Source organism: Polypterus senegalus, chromosome 1, assembly GCF_016835505.1.
Source record: "Polypterus senegalus isolate Bchr_013 chromosome 1, ASM1683550v1, whole genome shotgun sequence".
NCBI lineage: Eukaryota > Metazoa > Chordata > Cladistia > Polypteriformes > Polypteridae > Polypterus > Polypterus senegalus.
In genome coordinates, this window is record NC_053154.1 from 170415754 (window position 1) to 170436142 (window position 20389).

At 38.2% G+C, this 20389-nt stretch overlaps 1 protein-coding gene across 2 annotated transcripts in view; it reads left to right on the forward strand.

Moving 5' to 3' along the window:
* Positions 1-20389, forward strand: part of LOC120535168 (ephrin type-B receptor 1) — a 707928-nt gene that overhangs the window by 611075 nt on the left and 76464 nt on the right. For both annotated transcript variants that reach the window (XM_039762817.1, XM_039762826.1), the window contains 2 exons: positions 6326-6573; positions 15466-15681. In XM_039762817.1, the coding sequence (XP_039618751.1) occupies positions 6326-6573; positions 15466-15681 (464 nt within the window). The remainder of the gene's footprint in view (positions 1-6325; positions 6574-15465; positions 15682-20389) is intronic.

A 20389-nucleotide genomic window follows, 5' to 3' on the forward strand; every position in this document is an offset into this window, starting at 1 on the left:
CCTACATCCCACCATTGCCTCAGAGATAAACAATTCCCAACTTGCCTCCACCAATGTGTCCAGAAAAAGATTAAACTGTTTTTAAAATGCAGGTCATATAAAAATTGAGTGTGAAAATGATAATGGGAGCTTTTATGCTTTAAATTAGGCAATATAAAATCACAAATAATAAACTGTGATTGGAAAGGGCCGTGGGGGTTAAAAAGCAGGAACTAAAAAGACTAAAATGATGTTTAAAAGTGTACAGCCTGTCCAGTCTGGCCAGAGAGAGAGAGAGAGAGGTGTCCCTAACCTGCACCCATGTATACTGTCTGGTGCCCCCATTCATTGCCCTCCAGATGTCCTGCAGCTCATATTGTTCACATAGAATGCGCAGTGCCCGAGCAGATGACAGATGAGGCTCCAAATGGTTCCTGTCTAATTCGTCATTTAATGTACAGTTAAAATTCCCCCGTAGATCACATGGTCATCACTAGTTAATTGTGATAATGTGCTGTTTAACAGTGCAAAACATTTCAGTCTTTATTTTCCATCAGTTGATGCATATACGTTTATAAAAAATAACCAACAATTTTCAAGTTTCATTTTAACTACTAGCAGATGGCCCTTCACCACCTCAGTTGCTGACACAGAGACAGGATTCAAATGTTTGGCAAGGAGGATTGCCACCCCAAAACACCGAGTCGTGCCATGGCTAAAATACACGTCCCCGCCCCAGGTCCTCATCCACTGACACTCTAAGCTGGCATCACTATGTATCTTCTGTAGAAAAGCCACTGCCAGGTGCTTCTCCCGCAGGAACACGCACAGCGCCTCCCACTTTACCACATCCTTGGACCCATTAGTATTGAATGTACAGTCCTAAGCCTGTTCATTTTAGTTGGAGAGAAAGGAACACTCAGAAGACAACAGACAATAAACAATCGGAGAGAAAGAGAAGTGACTTCCTGCTCCATCGTGTATCCTTATTAGCTAACAAATCCTCACCGCTTTTGGGAGCCGAGAAGTCTTCCGACTCCATCACTATCTCACCTTGAGCTGCAGAGGGGTCTTGTTGAGATGGGCGTTTCTTTGCAACAGTCTCTGACTCTTCTTGTCTGACTCTCTTCAATATAGTAGGATCTTTAAACCTCTCATCTTTCTCTGTGAACGTCATGTCCACCTCGCCCCACACGCTCTCTACAGCCAACAAGCAAGCTTCCACAACCAAACTTGTTATTTCAGTTTCATTACTAGCTACCAAAACTTCACCGGTAGCTTTTTCCTGCTGTTCTGTGCTTTCATGTTTATCAGTTTAACTGGCTGTCCTTCTGATCCCTAGCCTGCGTGCTCACTTTACCGCTTTCTTTACCTTTATCAGGTATATTGGCTGTAGGTGCCTCTGCTGCCTTTTCTCCTGTAGCACATAGCCAAGGGCCTTTATCTGTTCGTTATCTTCTTCATTACTGCCTGGACAGCTTTTTGTGACTTCCCAGGGTTACAACACTTAAAACATTTTATTGGCTCTGATGAAACAAAAATGCTATATTCAAAGCTGTCCATTCTAACCTTAGGGCCACATTAAGCTCTTTATTAATCGCACTAGATATCTATCATCAGCACTTGTCTTCAAAAAGAAAGAATGTACTTTAAACACGGATCTTTACATCCCAATGGTATTTGTTTAATTTTTGACACAACTTGACCATACCTGCCTAGTTCTTTTTCCAAAGCCGCATTAGAAATAAAAGGTGGAACATTTGATAAGGTGATCCTTTTAGCTGGGACAGATAATGGCAAAACCAATACAAGAGAATCATGGATAATTATGCCCTCCTCCACAAGTGCGTTTACCAACTCAGTGGAGTCTAAATACACAACGAACGCACTGCTCATGCGCAAAGCATATTTGATGTGTTCACAGCCCACTACCCGACCCACCGCCAATACGCATTCCTCCAGGGAGCATGAAAAGCCTGGGGCAATCTTAACACCATTTCAGCAAGTAAGTGACTCAAAATCTTCCCTGCAGGAACCGGCAATCACCAAGGAGGTCATGCTGGCCACCCTCAGGACACTCAAGTGCCCAAACCCTCAAAGAGGTAACAAAAAGAACACAGTAAAGGAAAAATTAATGAAATAAAGATAGAAAAGGAAAGGGCACTTGTGCAAGGCTATGTCCACTCACAGAAAGAAAGAAAGAAAGAAAGAAAGAAAGAAAGAAAGAAAGAAAGAAAGAAAGAAAGAAAGAAAGCTGAATACACAAATAAGTAGATATTTAAGTAAATAAACAAATAATTAAATATACACACATCAGTCTGAACAGACACTATAGGATGGTCCAGATCTAATTATGCAATTTTCATTACACTATAACTTATTAAGTTTATTACATAGAAAACTTCTGGCTTGGCTGTCACAGTAACACATTATGCAGACATATACACTCACCTAAAGGATTATTAGGAACACCTGTTCAATTTCTCATTAATGCAATTATCTAATCAGCCAATCACATGGCAGTTGCTTCAATGCATTTAAGGGTGTGGTTCTGGTCAAGACAATCTCCTGAACTCCAAACTGAATGTCAGAATGGGAAAGAAAGGTGATTTAAGCAATTTTGAGCGTGGCATGGTTGTTGGTGCCAGACGGGCCGGTCTGAGTATTTCAGAATCTGCTCAGTTACTGGGATTTTCATGCACAACCATTTCTAGGGTTTACAAAGGATGGTGTGAAAAAGGAAAACCATCCAGTATGCGGCAGTCCTGTGGGCGAAAATGCCTTGTTGATGCTAGAGGTCAGAGGAGAATGGGCCGACTGTTTCAAGCTGATCGAAGAGCAACTTTGACTGAAATAACCACTCGTTACAACCGAGGTATGCAGCAAAGCATTTGTGAAGCCACAACACGCACAACCTTGAGGCAGATGGGCTACAACAGCAGAAGACCCCACCGGGTACCACTCATCTCCACTACAAATAGGAAAAAGAGGCTACAATTTGCACGAGCTCACCAAAATTGGACAGTTGAAGACTGGAAAAATGTTGCCTGGTCTGATGAATCTCGATTTCTGTTGAGACATTCAAATGGTAGAGTCAGAATTTGGTGTAAACAGAATGAGAACATGGATCCATCATGCCTTGTTACCACTGTGCAGGCTGGTGGTGGTGGTGTAATGGTGTGGGGGATGTTTTCTTGGCACACTTTAGGCCCCTTAGTGCCATTTGGGCATCGTTTAAATGCCACGGGCTACCTGAGCATTGTTTCTGACCATGTCCATCCCTTCATGACCACCATGTACACATCCTCTGATGGCTACTTCCAGCAGGATAATGCACCATGTCACAAAGCTCGAATCATTTCAAATTGGTTTCTTGAACATGACAATGAGTTCACTGTACTAAAATGGCCCCCACAGTCACCAGATCCCAACCCAATAGAGCATCTTTGGGATGTGGAGGAACGGGAGCTTCGTGCCCTGGATGTGCATCCCACAAATCTCCATCAACTGCAAGATGCTATCCTATCAATATGGGCCAACATTTCTAAAGAATGCTTTCAGCACCTTGTTGAATCAATGCCACGTAGAATTAAGGCAGTTCTGAAGGCGAAAGGGGGTCAAACACCGTATTAGTATGGTGTTCCTAATAATCCTTTAGGTGAGTGTAGTTGTTCATATAAAGGAGCCCCAGGAGCATTTCCTGACACACTTCTGCTCAATAATTTGTTGGCTGAAAGTCCTCAGTGTTAGTGTGTCAGAGAGAGGATGTGCAGAATCATTCATAATATCACACAGTGTTGTTCTAATTCCATCCTTCGCTACTACCTCAATGGGATACAGAGTGTGTCCTATAACTGAGCTGCCTTTTTATCAGCTTGTTAATTCAGTGGGCGTCTCTTGAAGTGGTGTTTCCAGCCCATCGCAGAGTTATAGAACATGTGAAGGATGTCACTTCCCACATTAAAGGAGTGTAGTCTCCTAAGGAAAAATAGCCTACTCTGCTCTTTCTTATATAGTTCCTCTGTGTTTTGAGACCAGACTAACTTGTCATTAATGTGGGCACCCAAGTAAATGTAGGAGTGGGCCACCTCTACATTCACTCCACTCCTGGAATAGTGATCATGCATAGAGGTTCTTTAATGTGGTGAAAGTCAATAACCAGATCTGTGGTTTTGTTCCAAGTTAAGTTCTTTTTCAAGTGGACAAACAAGTCCAAACCACAAAGCACACTACTCATTTACTGGTAGAATCTGCCCTCACAGCCATTCCAGTTGAAACTCTTTTACTGTGTATCTAATGTATCTGATAAAAGTTTTGGATCCTGGAAAATGCTATGTATGTTATAATGTATTCCTTGAAATGAAATGGAAGTCAGATTCATAATTAGCTTCATTTATCACTTTTATCATTTATACTTGTCATGACTTTTATTACCAAACAATAAGGGGAGCACAGTCGTGTTGAATGACTGTAGTGTAATAAGATACTGAAACACCTCAGGAAAAAGTATTTATTACCTTTTCGTTTTTTTATTTGTTTCAAAACAGAATCCTGTTAAAATGAAAGTAATGTTCTATAAATCCTTCAAAGTAAATTATACATAATAAGCTTTTTGCCTTTTCTATGGCATACACTAATAACCCATCTTACAGTCAAATGTCTTTAGAAGTTCTATAGTTTATTGAATGGAGCCAATCTGTAAGCAAATGAGGTGTCTGTTATGTGTTAAGGTTATTTCTTCTATTTTTAGACATCCCATAGATTGTTAGTATAACTCCTAAAAAAACAACACACCATGACGTCAAAAAAAACTTTCACATTGAGGTTGGAAAGCACTAAATTGTTTCCCTTAAACATATTAGTCATGGAAGCTACGAAGAAACTCTGGCTGTAGCAGTTATGTGCTACATTGAGGAGTGACAAAGAAAAGACATTCTTTAAAACACTCTATCAAATGGCATGTATCATTTGACAAAATTCACATGGGTGATGATTCCACAGATGAAACGTGATTCTTCTGAAAAGATTAAATCAATATTTTTGAGCTCTTTGGTAAACAGTATGTTTGACACAAGCACAAACATATGTCTTTTGAGAAGTATGGTGGTGGATGCATCTTGCAGCAGAGATGCATTTTACCCGAATGTCATGGGCTTGTAACACTTGTTATGATTAGATTAAATGGAACAAGCAAAATATAATGGACTACTGGAAGAGAATCATCTGATACAGGCAAGACACCAAGGACATCAGAAAAGATCCATTTTGGAAGATAAATCCTGAATGACTCGTTGTTCCAATTTCTAACAATGCTGCCTCTTCCAAATATTGAAGAAAAAAAAAATGGATGAAACCTATGAAACAATAGTTATTATTTTTTATTTATTTATTTGGAAAGATGGATCAAACATTGTTTTCACAATGACATCAATAATAATGAATAAGTCTGTTTCATCATGAGCATAGTGTGACAGAAAAATATCAGAAAGTCCAAGGTGCTGTATACAGTATATTGGAGATGTGTATATTGTAAATGTTGGAATTTTGTCCATTAAAATGCTATAATTGGTTCTTGATATGTGTTTTTGATAGCTACTCAACACCAGAAGGTAGTGACATGTTTTTCCATTATAAAATAGTTTATTTTTTACCTGTTAACACTTCATAACATATGGAAATGTATTAAACTAACCCTTTTCTACATGTGTATGGAATCTCCACATTTGGTTGAGTAACTTGGTTAGTAAGATGCTGCAGATGTTCTACCAGACGGTTGTGGAGAGTGCCCTCTTCTACGCGGTGGTGTGCTGGGGTGGCAGCATAAAGATGAAAGATGCCTCACGCCTGGACAAACTTGTTAAGAAGGCAGGCTCCATTGTAGGATTAAAGTTGGACAGTTTAACATCTGTGGCAGAGCGACGGGCACTAAGCAAACTCCTGTCAATCATGAAGAATCCACTGCATCCACTTAACAGGATCATCTCCAGGCAGAGGAGTAGCTTCAGTGACAGACTTTTGTCACTGTCCTGTTCCACTGACAGACTGAGGAGATCGTTCCTCCCCCACACTATGCGACTCTTCAATTCCACCCGGGGGAGTAAATGCGAACATTAATTTTATTTTAATTCTTTTCATTTTTATTACTATTTAATTTAATATTGTTTCTTTGTATCAGTATACTGCTGCTGGATTATGTGAATTTCCCCTTGGGATTAATAAAGTATCTATCTATCTATCTATCTATCTATCTAACATCTATCCCAAACATAGGCTCTATAAAACTACTGGAAAATAATTCAATAATAATAACCTATGATTTCTCTGCTTTGGTCTGTTTGTGCCTCAGGGGAGTTTGGGGAAGTGTACAAAGGCCGTCTGAAGCTGCCAGGAAAGAGGGAGATCTATGTGGCCATCAAGACACTGAAGGCAGGCTACTCAGAAAAGCAGAGGCGAGACTTCCTTAGTGAAGCCAGCATCATGGGTCAGTTTGACCACCCAAACATTATTCGCTTAGAGGGTGTTGTCACCAAGAGTCGCCCTGTGATGATAATCACAGAATTTATGGAGAATGGAGCCCTTGATTCCTTCTTGAGGGTATGTTCTCCTTTAAATATTATTTTTGCTAATGGTGCATGTGTATCTCCATCTAACAATTTCATTAAGATAGGGCTATTTGCTGTAATTCTTCTTTTGGTTCTCATTGCTCATTTTTCTTATGAATATACTCTGTCTTCCTTATACTATTTAATGAAGTACATCAGACTGTCAATATTCTTCTAAGACTGGAAACAATGTCATGCCTGCCTGGATGTCACTATTGCAACTATAAAAAAGTAACTGTCCTCCTGTCATTATTGGATCAAGCTAAGTTCTTTTAACCTGTGTTCCTAATTTATATCTAAGGTATTATTTGTGTCTGTTTCTAAGGATGTTAACCTAAACGCAGCTTCTTTTCCTAGCTCCTGTTTTGGACATTTGAAACAGAATAATTCTTAAGATCATGTGCATGAGACGACCACCCCCTCATTAAAAAAAAAGAATGTTTATGTTAATATGTAGAATGGCTTCCTGCTTTTGCCATAATGTTAGTTCCAGAAAATAAGTGATTGTTTCAACAACAATTTGAAAAATATAATACAGTTTGTGACAGAATAAATTCTAAGCCTGTATGCACCTGTCCCACACTGAACACTATTTTCCATTTCGTGTTTGCATCACAGCAAAGCATTCTGTCATTTTTCAGTGGATCAAAGGCACATTTAAATCTCACCTTAAACAAATAAAAAACATGTGCTTCTTTCTCATATCCTAAAACAGTTTGACGGAATATAAGCTACATAGGTCTTGTCCTTCCCTACTTGCCACTTGTATTAAAGGGATAAAGTTTAAAAGTGGGATAATAAATTCCAGGAGACAACTTCTCTCTAAAGTAGGTTACACCGAATGGGAAGTAGGGCAGGCAGCCTTGCCATTGTCAGTGAAAGGTGTTAAAATGACTGAAATGGAGCAGCAATTCAGGCAATCGTTCACTTTCCAATTTAAAGCTGAAAGAGCATCAGGCGAATTGCATTCTGATGTCAGTGAAATGCTTTCCCTAAGGAAGCAGGGCAGCAAGCTTGTTAAACCGAGAATGTGTACCCCTCTGGGGTCTGACCTAAAATAAGACCTTTATAGGCTCTGCTGCACTCACTTGGTCATTTCATAGCTACGCATCATAAGCATGAATTCTCATTTTGTGGCTTACCATCTCAAGAGCACAGTCATCTAAGAAATACTGAAGACATATAATGGTGTAACTGAATAGAAAATTGGTAATAAGTAAGGTGTGGTTGGAGACCATTAAAAGAGTAGTTTCTGTTTACCATGTAACTTTTTGTTAATAATTAATAAAGACAACAATTCTAGAATTAATGTTTCACTTAAAGCATAAACCATATCAATTTTTGTACACTGATGTTTTGTGTTTGTCTGTGTGTGTGGGTGTGTGTTTATGCTCAGTATTCCCCCTTTTTTAGCCTTTTATTATTATTTTTAGATAGAGCAATAGTAAAATTTACAATCTACAGATGACATACAGGCATGACATACTGGAATGGTGCTAAGTCCTGGTGCCCCATACATGAAGCCTGTGCACTGCCGATGTGGAGTATGCATGCTATTCACATGACACCATAGCTACTCTCATTTCCACCCACATTCTAAAGATGTGCAGTCTCGGCTCACTGGTTACTCCAAACTGTCGTAGTATGTGTTTGTTGATGTGTTGTGTGCATGTGTGTGTGCAAGTGAATATGCACTGCAATATACTAACACTGCATTCATAGATTGCTCCTGGCTTGCACCTAGTGTTGGATGCATTGTCTCCAGCCCACCACAATAATACTTTGGAATAAGTAGGTTTGAAAAATTGATGATGGTTCAGTAGAGCAAATAAAAAGGACTTTGAACATTTATTTCATTATAAAGCTGACCAGTCCAGAAAAGCCCTTTAACTGAGCTGTTGCACCCACTGTTAATAATGAATGATGCTAATAAAGGACAATGCACATCATTAAGTGTTCCAATATGCTCCTAGGATCACTAATCTTGTTTTATGATTTGTGATATAAAAGAATAGTATAGTAAAATGTGTGAAGTAGTTTAGAAAATTACCTTTATGTCAATAAAGTTTTTGAAATTTTGGCATATTTTTCTCATACTAGAATACAAGCATGCATGAGTTTAATACTGGGTTAGGGTGGTACTTGTAAGTCACATAGCACCTTTCCTGAAATTCATGGTCTTGCCAGATTATAGCTTTCGTGGCAAATGCAGTTAAATTAATTTGAATCTACTCTTATAAAAGGTTGAAGTGGCAGGCAGTCTTTCAAAGAGATTTGTATGCTCTTCCACTAAACAGGGAAATATCAGCCTCTCCATAACAGGTGCAGTCAATTATACTCTTCCTGTTTTAAAGTATTTCAGTAGCCTCATCTGATTAGTTAGCATCAAATCACAAAACCAATCTTTTTTTTTCTTTTGCTGCCTCTTGACCTGTATCTCAGATGCAGCTTAGAGTTTGAGGTAGTACTTCCAGGATCTCTCCAACTTCATTTTAATAGTATAGAGTGGCAACAGTCTCACTAATCCACTGAAACTAAGCTATAAAAATAATGTACTGTACTTGACCATAGCGACATCTCAATAGTTACATTCTGCTGGGTTGTCTTTGATTGACTTTTACATATCTACTAGAACTGGTCACTTGTGCCTTGTCACAACTAAGACAGTAATAAATACTGCATAATTGTATTTGTTATTGTAAACATATCAAAATTTAGCAGGATTTGCTGAGTCATCGATGACGAATTACAAACCACTGTGGTTGTCCACTATTACTGCTCCGATATGATTGACAGAAGGTGCAGTATCACGAAGGTGTCATTGATTTCACCTAAGATGTACAATCTTACAGCAGCCTTAAATGATAATTGGCCACTGGGTATTAATAAAACAGCTTCAGCTTCAGAAAATCTGGATGAAGAAAGCAGTTGAGTATGTTTCTCAGCTGCAAGGCTTATACTTATGACCTTACAGTAACTTCATGTACTTTATACACATAAAGTCACAGCAAAAACATAGTTGTTCTAAACCACATATAAAAATGTAACCATTACAGCAGTTTCTAGTGGTCAGTAAGACTGTTCATCAATATCCAATTACAGTACACTATAGGGGTAATTATTGGGTTGTATCTTGAATTTTTAACATTTCAATAATGTCCACAGACCAGCATAGAATAATAAGATAAAAACAAAGCCAATTGGTCACTCATGGTGTGGAATTTTTGATTTGCCACTTGACGACATGTGTATCAGACCTCAATATGTGCGTCTTGGGAACTGTAGGTCTGACATTGTGTGCAGCAATACAGGGGCGCCGCAGGGGACTGTACTTTCTCCGGTCCTGTTCAATCTATATACATCAGACTTCCAAAATGACTCGGAGTCCTGCCACGTGCAAAAGTTCGCTGATGACACTGCTATTGTGGGCTGCGTCAGGAGTGAAAAGGAGGAGGAGTACAGAAAGCTAATCAAAGACTTTGTTAAATGGTGCGACTCAAACCACTTACACCTTAACACCAGCAAGACCAAGGAGCTGGTGGTGGATTTTAGGAGGCCTAGGCCCCTCATGGACCCTGTGATCATCAGAGGTGACTGTGTGCAGAGGGTGCAGACCTTTAAATATCTGGGAGTGCAGCTGGATGACAAATTGGACTGGACTGCCAATACTGATGCTCTATGTAAGAAAGGTCAGAGCAGACTATACTTTCTGAGAAGGTTGGCATCCTTCAACATCTGCAGTAAGATGCTGCAGATGTTCTACCAGACGGTTGTGGCGAGTGCCCTCTTCTACGCGGTGGTGTGCTGGGGTGGCAGCATAAAGATGTAAGACGCCTCACGCCTGGACAAACTTGTTAAGAAGGCAGGCTCCATTGTAGGATTAAAGTTGGACAGTTTAACATCTGTGGCAGAGCGACGGGCACTAAGCAAACTCCTGTCAATCATGAATAATCCACTGCATCCACTTAACAGTGTCATCTCCAGACAGAGGAGTAGCTTCAGTGACAGACTTTTGTCACTGTCCTGCTCCACTGACAGACTGAGGAGATCGTTCCTCCCCCACACTATGCGACTCTTCAATTCCACCCGGGGGAGTAAATGCGAACATTAATTTTATTTTAATTTTTTCATTTTTATTACTATTTAATTTAATATTGTTTCTTTGTATCAGTATACTGCTGCTGGATTATGTGAATTTCCCCTTGGGATTAATAAAGTATCTATCTATCTATCTATCTATCTATCTATCTATCTATCTATCTATCTATCTATCTATCTATCTATCTATCTATCTATCTATCTATCTATCTATCTATCATATGTGCAGAGAAAAAAGGAAATGGAACAACACGAAAGATGTGGACAAAGCGCTCCTACACCTTGCTTTTAAGCTCATACATTAAAACCATACAACCATAAATTTTGTATACATTATATCCATTACATGCAGTTTATAGAAAAAAATCATATAACTATTGCACAATGAGAACAGCAACAAGCCTTGGAATTAAATAAAAGGCTTTAATGAGCAACAAGAATCGGAGCCTAATTAAGCAACTGCTTGGAGTGAAATTGGTTGGCATTTGAGGTCCTGACTTAGTTGGTCTTCTGTTGGTTTACTCATGTCACATTTCTTTTCTGTTTGGGTGCCTTTTAAGGAAAGAAATGAAGCAATTCAGAGGAACAATGAAGAAATTTAGGGAAACAGATCTTAAAAAACAAGTCAATCAAAATTAATTCAAAAGAAAAATTAAGAAAAGGGTTAGAATGAAAACCTGAAAGCCACTGGGGCCCTCCAGGACTGGAGTTTGTGACCCCTGGTCAAGACAAATTTAACAAATCTAAGCAAAATTTGACCCCCACCAAAGAGAAAGAGAGAGGAGCCAGCAACTGAAGCTACTCTAGAAAAGAAGGGTATCCTTTTGCCTGAAATGGAAACTTATTCTAAAATGTTATTGATTAGATCCTGCCATATTTTTATAAAGTTTTGAACAGATACTCTAAGTCAGAATTTGATTTTTTCCAATTTCAAATAGTATAGAACATCAGTTACCTGCTGACTTGGGAGCAGTGGGATGGGATTCTTCCAGTTGAGCAAGATAAGTCTACATGCTAGTAGTGTACAGTACTAAAGTAAATTACAGTTTGTCCTTCTCCACTTTAAGGCCATCTGGGAGTACACCAAACACAGCTGTTAATGGGATAGGAGTGATTGTGTCACTGAGGCTGTCTGATAGGAATGCAAAGCTTTTTGTCCAAAATGTTGTTAACATGGTGCATGCCCAAAACATGTGGCCTAGTGAGTCTGGAGCTAGATTGCAACGTTCACATGTTAAATCTTGCCCTGGAAACATTTTGGACAGTTTTAAACGAGATAATTTCACTCGATAAAAGAGTTTAAGTTGAATGACTGAATGCTTTGCACATATAGAGCTCGAGTGTATTCTGTGTATGTCTGCCTTCCCCTCCTTTTCTGAAATATTGAGTGACGGATCCTTTGCCCAGTGTACTTTGGGGTCTTTGAAAGGAAGAGACTTTAAAATATTTATATAAATTGTAGAGATGCTGTCTGAGTTTTCAAGACTGATCAATAATTCTTCTGGAATAGAACAAGATCAAAGGTGAGGAAAATGGTGCAGGTTCTGTTTAGCAAAGTTTCTAGGTTGAAAGTAGTTGGAGTTGTGTTGATGAGTAAGTTGTATTTGAAGTGTAATTGTTCATAGAGACTTGTACCTAGGTAATGTCTTTACATCCTAAGTGTTTTAATCCTGGACATTCTCCAGACATTGAACAGTGTATATATTTGAGAAGGTGGAAAAAGGCAGTTGTTATCTAGAGGTGCAACAGATAAAAGTTTTTCTGTCTTAAAGTGCTTCCTACATTGGTTCCATATTCTGAGAAATGAAGGGTAATTGGATTTTTAGTGTAATGACAATAGTTTGTATTAACTGGGGCACAGAGCAGGGAATATGAAGGAGTACGGCAAGATTTTATTTCTATTGCAGACAAGGTTTGTGGATATTCATCAATTTTTGTTGATGTCCAAGTCTTTATAGCTTGTATATCTGCTACCCAGTAATAAAATTGAAAGTTGTGTGGGGTCATGCCCCCTTCTGCTTTAGTTCATTGTAGAGTCGTCCTTTGGATGCATGGGTGTTTCAAATTCCAACTAAATGAAGTTATGATTGAGTCTAATTTTTAAAAGAATGATTTGTTAATGTATATGGGATACTTTGGAATAGGAAGAGCAGATTGGGAAGGATGGTCATCTTAACAGTGTTAATTCTCCCTGCTAATGTACGGTGGATGGTAGACCATCTAGTCATGTCTTGTTTAATTTTTTTCCATGCAGACAGCAAACTTTTGTTCAAAAAGAGCTTTATATTTACTTGTAATTTGTACTACTAGATATTTAAACTGATCTGCTAAAATAAATGGGAAGGTGTCCAGTCAATATGATGTGATGGAGAATTCACTGGAAAAGCATGCTTTTATTCAAATTGATTTTAAGTCCAGATATCATTTGAAAATATGCTAATGCTTTTAGGACTGCTGGCACAGAATTTAGTGGGTCCAATATATACAGTACCATCTCATCTGCATATAGTGGTAATTTTTGCTCGAGTCCTTCTCTGAAAATCCCCTTTATCTCTGATGCATTTCAAAAGTATAGAGCCAAATTTTCAATGGCAATTGCAAAGGTGATAAGGGGCATCCTTGTTGAGTACCATGATCTACTTTGAAGTTATCTGAAATAATGTTGTTAATACAAACTGAGGCTTCTGGATTAGTATAAAGTAGTTTGATTCATGCACATATGTTAGGGTTGAACCCAAATTTATGCAATGTGGTGAATAGATAGTCCCATTCAATCATATGAAATGCTTTTTCTGCATCTAAAGATAATAAGATCTCTGTTGTGTTAGATATAATGGGTGAATATTGTAGTGGGGCCCTGTTATTCTTAGGAAAGATTGTATTTAATAGTTGGTGAAAAGTTTGAGGTATTTTTTTTTCTTTAACTTCTCTAAATGTTGCTAATAATAGTGCAACTAACTTATTTGAGAATTATTTATAAAATTCCACTGGATAGCCATCATGGCAGGCTGCTTTCCCACTTTGAAGTGAGTTTATAGGATCGAGTAATTCTGAAAGTATAAGAGGTTTATATAGAACCTCAGCACTAAGAGTATGTAGCTGTGGTATCTCTAATGAATCAAGAAACTCATTAGATTGTGTCTTATCTTCTTTAAACAGAGTAGAATATAAGAACTTATAGTACTTTCTAAATGTGTCATTTATATTTTTATGGTCAATAATTTCATTTTTGTCTGTGTTGGTAATTGCTGTTATTGCATTATGGACTTCCTGCTTGTGGATTTGTTGGGCTGAGATCCTATTGGCCCTTTCTGCATGTTCATAATAATGATGTCATGATTTAAAGATAAGCTGTTCCATTTCTTTAGTAGTCAAGAGGTTAAATTGTGATTGCAAAACCTGTCTTTTTCTATAGAGTGCCTCATTTGGAAACCTGGCATATTCTAGATCTATTCTATTAATTCAGATGTTTAACTCAAACGCCTTCTTGGTTTCCAGTTTACTTTTGTGAGAAAGATATGGAATAATCTGCCCTCTTAAAAATGCCTTCAGAATTTACCAGAGTATACCTAGTGAGACCTCTGAGGATGCATTTGTCTCAAGAAAATAATCTATTTGCTTGGATATGAATTCTGGTCTTATCACTTAATGACAGGGGATTAAGATGCCAGCTACGAGATGTGTAGGATGCTATAATTTAACACTAGAATCCCTACATTTACCCAGATTGTTATAGACATGGAACACACATGAAATGCATGTATTCCAAATAACGATATATTATTTACCCTATACAACCCAAGGCACCTCAGATAAAGAGAATTGAGCTGAGAGAACTTCAGCTGAGTCGGTGGGGAATGGGATAGCAGGCTTCTTGCTGCTTGCGCTGTTTGACAGATTTGCAAAATAAAGATGGTGATGACAAGATGCAAAGGAATTTAAGGTGGCCCGACATTACATCTTTTTTTGTAGGCTTCAGGGAGTGTAGTGTTAAGCTCCATGATCAGAGGGGCATGGTCAGAAATAACAATGGAGTCGCACTTACAAGATTTGATAGTGGGTAATGAATTATTGTCTATGAGGAAATAATCGATTCTTGAATAACAATGATGTACGGGTGAGAAGGAGTATGCTCTTAGGTTAGGATTTAAGAACCTTCATGGGTCAGATAAGTTAGGGTCCATTACAAACTGTCTAATTATCTTTGTAGTATTAGATGTTATCACCTTCGTATCTATGAGGATCTATCCAGGTCTGGATTTAAAACACAATTAAAGTCTCAGGCCATTATAATTTTGTGAGTAATCACATTAGGGATAGATGCAAATACATTTTGGAAGAAAGCTCCATCATCCACGTTAGGTACAAGGTTACAGAAAAATATTTAAAGAGGAAACATACCAAATTAACACAGGTACAGTGTAAAGCCATTTGTGGGTAACTACTTTGTCTATGCTCTAAGTATTCTGTCAGTCCTCATTTATGCTTCTCTTTTCTTTCCATCTCTTTAAGTCTCCTCTCATTCTTGGTATTGGCATTCAGTTACTTAATTTGGTCATGTCAGTAGAGAAACTATCTATGATAAACTGTTAATGATATAATTTAAACTCTTTGTGAATTTATATGATTTATTTTGGAAATCCCTCTTGCTGGCTCGCTCCAAGTATTAGTAGTAGGATGCTATAATTTCAGTGCATTGTAAATAACAAAAAAAGGTTGCCACTTGGGCTAGGGAAGTGCAAACACAAAAATGACTGTTCTATCACTTGCATTTCTCTCTGTACAGCAAAATGATGGCCAGTTCACAGTTATCCAGCTTGTGGGAATGATGCGAGGGATTGCTGCAGGGATGAAGTACCTTGCTGAGATGAATTATGTGCACAGAGACTTGGCTGCAAGAAACATTCTGGTGAACAGCAACCTTGTGTGCAAGGTGTCAGATTTTGGACTTTCACGATACCTCCAGGATGACACATCAGACCCCACATATACCAGTTCCTTGGTAAGTTGCTGAAGCTGAATTTCTAATGCAAGCCTATACATCAAATCAAAAATAATGGGTGGGTAAAGTTATTAAGAGTAATAATGTGGGGATATAATGGTAAAGAAATAGATAATACACTAAATTCTTGTTTTATTAAATTTGTACCAATGAACAATCCAGTAGAATGCAAAAAAGCAGAAATGTCCAGGACATATTAAATCATTTCAAGAGCACAGACGGTAATATTCCACACAGATGAAAGAAGCTAAAAGCCTAAAAATTGCCATGCTACTAGTATTGGAAGCTATACGTGAATTATTGGCTATATTTAATAATCCATAGCATTTATTTTCAGATGTCATTAAAAAATAGCAAAATAGATCAAATTTGGAGCCATAATTATCTTTAAAGTCAGATTTTCTACCTACAGAAGGGCAAGTGAAAAAGCACATTTTTCATAGCAGTTGAAGAAGTTCAAATAATGATCATAACAACTACGTTATACGTAGTATTAATAATACGTTATATTATGTCAAATGAAACTGAATTTTAGAATTTTGTAACCTGTCAACTGACTTTATTTCAGACCCTTGATGTTAATTTATTAAGTGTTTTAGTGAGCAACATCACATCTTTATAAATGCTGTGCTTTGCAAGTCATACTTTGGGGGGTGTTTTGCTCTAAAATCACTCCTTTTAGATTCAGTAGCAAAAGTGAAGGGGTTGTGGTTCGCTGGAGATTTTGGAATATCTGTTTTTGTTGATATAAATGACAAATCAAGACAAAACATGTCAGGCTTTTTCTACCATTTAAATGAAGTGAAAAAGGCATTGTTAAATTAAAAGTATATTAAAGATATGTGTGGAGCTTGTCTACAATAACCAAATTAACTGTTGCTCATTCAATTGCTATTTTCGGTACCTTTCATATCCTTAGAAGGACAACTTGCCAATGCCACACTAGAATGGTGCCTGTGTCACTGTGACAAGGTTTGGTTCTGAAGCTGTTCACTTAAATAACATAATGCTAACTCATACTGCTTCCTCAAGCTGACTCAGAGGTTCTGCTTTTCTTGTTTTCCCCTGCTACTGCAAGACTGCACACTGTTGCAGTATCTTTCTTTAGAAAAATAATTAAAAATAAAAAATAAACTTTTAATACTTTTAATACTCTGCCCACATAAGTAAGCATGAGTATAATTATAACTTAAAAAAAAAAACTTTGGCTGTCTGTACTGGCTCCTGTAACTTCAAGGGAAGTGGGCTTGGTGGTACTATAGGATAATGTGAATTAGTATCCCAGAATTACTACAAGATGGTCCTGCTCCCAAGATTGATTAGTAGGAAATTCTGCATGTTGCCCCAGGTGGATTTAAAGGGCTGATTATATCAGAACCCCAATGAGCTCATTGCATTCTTAAGGACTCCTCTCATCCAGCCAACAAACTCTTCCAGCTCCTCCCCTCCAGAAGGCGCTACAGGAGCCTTCCGACTAAAACTAGCAGGTTTAGGAACAGCTTCTTCCCACAGCGGTCACACTTCTGAACTCAGTCCCCCGTTGAACCTTCACATCCACACACACTTAATCCTCTACACTACTCCTCCTCCCTTTCCTTGTACATACCTGTACATACCTCTGCACACACAGCACACCTGTACATTGTACATCATATATCATATGTCGTACATCTGTATATATTACAATACTCATAGTATTACAGCACATACATATCACATCTGTATATTGTACATCTGTGTATATATATAATAGTACTTATAGTATTACTGCACATACATAACACACTTGTATGTTGTACATCTGTATGTATGTATATATATATATATATATATATATATATATATATATATATATATATACTGCTCAAAAGAATTAAAGGAACACTTTTTAATCAGAGTATAGCATAAAGTCAATGAAACTTATGGGATATTAATCTGGTCAGTTAAGTAGCAGAGGGGTTGTTAATCAGTTTCAGCTGCTGTGGTGTTAATGAAATTAACAACAGATGCACTAGAGGGGCAACAATGAGATGACCCCCAAAACAGGAATGGTTTAACAGGTGGAGGCCACTGACATTTTCCCTCCTCATCTTTTCTGACTGTTTCTTCACTAGTTTTGCATTTGGCTACAGTCAGTGTCACTACTGGTAGCATGAGGCGATACCTGGACCCTACAGAGGTTGCACAGGTAGTCCAACTTCTCCAGGATGGCACATCAATACGTGTCATTGCCAGAAGGTTTGCTGTGTCTCCTGCACAGTCTCAAGGGCATGGAGGAGATTCTAGGAGACAAGCAGTTACTCTAGGAGAGCTGGAGAGGGCCATAGAAGGTCCATAACCCATCAGCAGGACCAGTATCTGCTCCTTTGGGCAAGGAGGAACAGGATGAGCACTGCCAGAGCCCTACAAAATGACCTCCAGCAGGCCACTGGTGTGAATGTCTCTGACCAAACAACCAGAAAGACTTCATGAGGGTGACCCAAGGGCCCCATGTCCTCTAATGGGCCCTGAGCTCACTGCCCAGCAGCATGCAGCTCGATTGGCATTCGCCATAGAATACCAGAATTGGCAGATGCACCACTGGTGCCCTGTGCTTTTACAGATGAGAGCAGGTTCACCCTGAGCACGTGACAGAAGTGAAAGGGTCTGGAGAAGCCATGGAGAACATTATGCTGCCTGTAACATCATTCAGCATGAGCAGTTTGGTGGTGGGTTAATGATTGTCTGGGGAGGCATATCCATGGAGGGTCACACAGACCGCTACAGGCTTGACAAAGGCACCTTGGCTGCCATTAGGTATCAGGATGAAATCCTTGGACCCATTGTCAGACCCTATGCTGGTACAGTGGCTCCTGGTGCACGACAATTCCTGGCCTCATGTGGTGAGAGTATGCAGGCAGTTCCTGGAGGATGAAGGAATTGATACCATTGACTGGCCACCACACTTTCCTGACCTAAATCCAATAGAACACCTCTGGGACATTATGTTTTGGTCCATCCAATGCCACCAGGTTGCACCTCAGACTGTCCAGGAGCTCAGTGATGCCCTGGTCCAGATCTGGGAGGAGATCCCCACAACACCATCTGTCATCTCATTAGAAGCATGCACCGATGTTGTCAGGCATGTATACAAGAACACAGGGGCCATACAAAGTGCTGCGTACAATTTTGAGTTGCTGCAATTAAATTTTGGCAAAATGGACTAGCCTGCCACATAATTTTTCACTCTGATTTTTGGGGCGTCTTTGAATTCAGGGCTCTGTAGGTTGATCATTTTCATTTCCATCAAGCGATGTGGCATCCTTTCGTTCCTAACACATTACCCAGTCTATATCAGTATAGATATCCAGGAGGATTTCTTTTTCCCATTGAGATCTGATGTGTTTTCAAAGTGTTCCTTTAATTTTTGAGCAGTTTATATATATATATATATATATATATATATATATATATATATATATATATATATATATATATATATAGTACTTATAGTATTATAGTACATACAAATACATGTATAGGTACATACATGTATATTGTACATCTGTATATTTGCCACCCGCATTTAGAACATCTGTATATCTATCTATCTATATCTATATATCTATTCCCATCTTCACTGTGCTCTTAACTGTACATATCGCATTTAACTGTACATATTGCATTTAACTGTACATAATATGCACATACTATATTTATTGCACTTCTGCTCTTTGCACTTCTGATTAGATGCTAAACTGAATCTTGTTGCCCTGTATTTATACATGTGTAATGACAATAAAGTTGAATCTAATCTAATCTAATCTATGAGTTAGAAGGTGAATTCATGCAAAGGTGAAAATGTAAGAGATACAATATTCGGATATCTTTTGGAGAGAGAATAAGAAAGTAAATTAAAGGGTTTTGAGCGGGGTGCTTTGCTGTGTTAGAGTCACACAAGTCAAAGGAAAGCAATGGCAGTGCCAATGTTTATTACCTGTCTACTTATTTAATGTATTTGTTTACCACTTAGCTTCTCCCCCTCCCTGTTCAATTACGTAAATGAAAAATATTTTTTTTACTACTGGCTGTGTTACACTTCCTCTGCAATTTTTATTTGTCTATACATTGCAGGACAGTGGTCATTTAGGCCAATAAGCGCCACACTGTCTGAAATGGAATAAAGTGCATGTGTGGTCACTAAAGAAATTCACTGCTGAAAAAAACTTTAGCTCCAAACTATCATTTTCTTAACTAAACTCAAAATGGTAAAGATGTTTACATACCTGTATTAAGTCCCAAAAATGCCTCCTAGAGTCACTTTCCTAATATTTCACTTAAGTGCGGTCACTAAATAGAGTTCTCCAGAAGGAAAGATTTCTGAACAAAACATGCTGTTCCTTTGTAGAAATGGGGAATCAGTGCAATATTTGGAGGGCATAGGTTGCACACTGGACAAGCACGCATTCAGCTTTATATATTGGAAATACAAAGTTGTAAATTACATCATTTTTAACTAATTATCAGTTGGAATAAAGAGATGAGGTACGGAAATACGTTTTTTGATAAATATTGGTGTTTTGTCATTATTATATTGAATTAGGGAGAAATATAGGGTGGTCCAGATCTAATTATGCAATTTTCATTACGCTATAACTTATTAAGTTTATTACATAGAAAATCACTCAAAAAATCCTGGACCATCAAGAATTGTGCAAACTGACGACAT